General features: G+C 64.1%; 1 protein-coding gene across 1 annotated transcript; it reads left to right on the plus strand.

Annotated features, from left to right (window-relative positions):
- HPS6 (HPS6 biogenesis of lysosomal organelles complex 2 subunit 3) lies at nt 1–2,679 on the plus strand. Its single transcript, XM_042908057.1, has one exon. The coding sequence runs from the start codon at nt 173–175 to the stop codon at nt 2,579–2,581; it is 2,409 nt and encodes an 802-aa protein (XP_042763991.1). The 5' UTR covers nt 1–172; the 3' UTR covers nt 2,582–2,679.

Raw genomic sequence — 2,679 nt, forward strand, 5'->3', positions numbered from 1 at the left:
TTAGCCTGGTGGGGCGGTGTGGAGCCGCCTCTCAGGCCTGGCGTCGGCCCACCTCATCGACGGGGGACGGAAGTCTCAGCCCGGCTCAGTCTCCCCCGGGAACCCGGACCGAGCGCCGAGCCTCGCCCCACGGGGCGGCCAGGCCCGGGCGTGCTCCGGCACCGGCGGCACCATGAAGCGTATGGGGACTCTGCGCCAGCTTTCGGATCTCAGCCACTTCAGCGGCGCGGCCCGGCTCCGGGAGTTGCTGGCCGCGGACCCAGCCGTAAAAGTCCGCTGCAGCCCAGACGGCCGCCACCTGCTGCTCCTCCGATCCCCGGGGGCGCCGTGCCCACAGCTGCTGGTGGCGGTGCGTGGCTCCGACGCGGAGCTGGAGCGTGCCTGGCCCGCTGGCCACCCCTCACCGCTAGACGCCTTCTTCCTGCCGTGGCCGGCGCGACCGGCGCTGGTCCTGGTGTGGGAGAGTGGCCTAGCCGAGGTGTGGGGCGCCGGGGTGGGGCCTGGCTGGCGGCTGCTGAGGAGTACCGAGCTGTGTCCAGCCGGTGGAGCCTGTGTGGTGGCCGTGGCGGTGCTCCGAGGCCGCCTGGTGTGGTGCGAGGAGCGTCAGGCTGGCGCGGAGGGCCAGCTGGGACTGCCTGCTGCTTTCAGCCATTGCGTGTGCTTCCGAACCCTGGAGCCCAACGGAGAGGGCGGCACCAACCTGGGCCGCACACATGTCTTGCTGCACCACTGCCCCTCTTTTGGGCTGCTGGCCTCCCGCAAGGACCTCTTCCTGGTGCCCACTGCCACCACCTGGCCTGGTGTGGGTCATATTCTGCTCACTTGGAGCCCAGGCAAGGGCAAGGTGATGGTGGTTGCCCCATGTCTTGGCCTCTCCCACTGTAAGAGCCTGAATCCCGTACGAGGGGACACATGGGACTTCCGGACACTGCTCCGAGGCCTTCCTGGGCTGCTGTCCCCCATGAAGCCATTGACTGTACATACCTGGGCCCCAACTCCCCAGGGCCTGCTATTGCTTGACTTCAGGGGCACTGTGAGCCTGGTGCAGACCCATGGTGGTACCCGGACTGTAGGCACGCTGCAGGAGGCACCTGTAGGCCTGGCAGGGTCTGCAGCACTGGGAACATTTCATGGTACTCTGGCCTGTGTGCTGGGCTCCACGTTGGAACTGCTGGACATGGGCAGCGGGCAGCTGCTGGAGAGAAAGGTCCTAAGTACAGACCGAGTACATTTATTGGCACCCCCAGCCCCTGGCATGGAGGATGAGGAAGAGTTGGAGACCCGAGGGGGTCTTCGTTTGCTTTCAGCCTTGGGTTTGTTTCGAGTAGGCTGGGAAGCCCCACAGGGCCTTGAAGTGCCTTCAGCTGAAGACCTGGTGTTTGAGGAGGCCTGCGAGTACTACCAGCGGCGGAGTCTACGGGGTGCCCAGCTTACCCCAGAGGAACTGAAACACAACAGCACATTCCGGGCGCCTCAGGCCCTGGCCTCCATTCTCCAGGGACATGTGTCCCCATCTACACTAGTGACCACACTGAGGGCTGAGCTTCGAGATTACCGGGCCTTAGATCAGCTCAAAGCCCACCTGGTGGCTGGGGATGATGAGGAGGCTGGCTGGACTGAGCTGGCAGAGCACGAAGTGGCACGTTTGCTGAGGACCGAGTTGATGGGAGACCAGCTGGTCCAGCTCAACACTGTTTTCCAAGCCCTTCCTACAGCAGCCTGGGGTGCAGTCCTCAGGGCCCTGCAGCTCCAGCCAGATGGGAATGGCAGGCTGAGGTCCCATGCTCCCCCTGATGTGTGGAAGAAGGTACTGGGGGGTACTTCAGCTGGAAAGGAACCCCCCAATGGGATACTGCCCCTCTTTGAACTCCTGTGCCAGTGCCTCTGCCGGCTGGAGCCTCGATGGCTGCCACCCTTTGTGGAGTTGGCACAGCAGCAGGGTGGGCCGGGCTGGGGGGCAGGGGGCCCAGGGTTGCCCCTGTATCGCCGAGCCCTGGCAGTACTGGGTGAGGAGGAGACCAGGTCTGAGGCACTGGAGCTGGAGCTGCTCTTGGGCAGTGGGCGGCCCAAAGCTGTCCTCCAAGCTGTGGGCCAGCTGGTGCAAAAGGAGCAGTGGCAGCGGGCCCTGGAGGCAGGCCTGGCCCTTGGCCCCTCCAGCCCCCTGCTTCGAAGCGAGATCTTCAAACTGCTGTTGGCCGAATTTGCCCGGCACCGCCGACTTGATGCTTATCTCCCCCACCTTCGCCGCCTATGCCCACCAGACCTAACTCCAGCTGAGCTCCTGCTTCTAATACGGACACACCTCCCAGATGAGTTGGAGCCCCCCACCCCATTCCCTAAGCCTGGAACAGAGCCCCCTCTCACTGTGGGGTTGCTCAGAGCCCTGCTGGAGCAGACTGGGGCTCAAGGACGGCCCTTGGGCCCGGTTCTAAGCCTGTATGAGGACATCCTATGCGACCCGGGCACTCCACCCCCCACCCCACCTCGGGGACCCATGACTACCCTCCAGACATCAGACCACCCAGTCTTGGAGGCCTGGGCACCATCTGGACAGGGCCTCTGTGTGACTGACACAGGCTAAAAATTATTTCTAGGACACCAGTCGGGAAGGTGCCTAGGAGTTGGCAGGGACCAGGGTGGGAGTTCTGCGTGCAATAATACTCTTCTCTTCTGGAACAA

Source organism: Panthera leo, chromosome D2 (assembly GCF_018350215.1).
Source record: "Panthera leo isolate Ple1 chromosome D2, P.leo_Ple1_pat1.1, whole genome shotgun sequence".
NCBI lineage: Eukaryota > Metazoa > Chordata > Mammalia > Carnivora > Felidae > Panthera > Panthera leo.

Bases quoted from the DNA above. Each gene is read 5' to 3' on its own strand.
- HPS6 (XM_042908057.1), top strand. From the start codon at position 173: ATGAAGCGTATGGGGACTCTGCGCCAGCTTTCGGATCTCAGCCACTTC.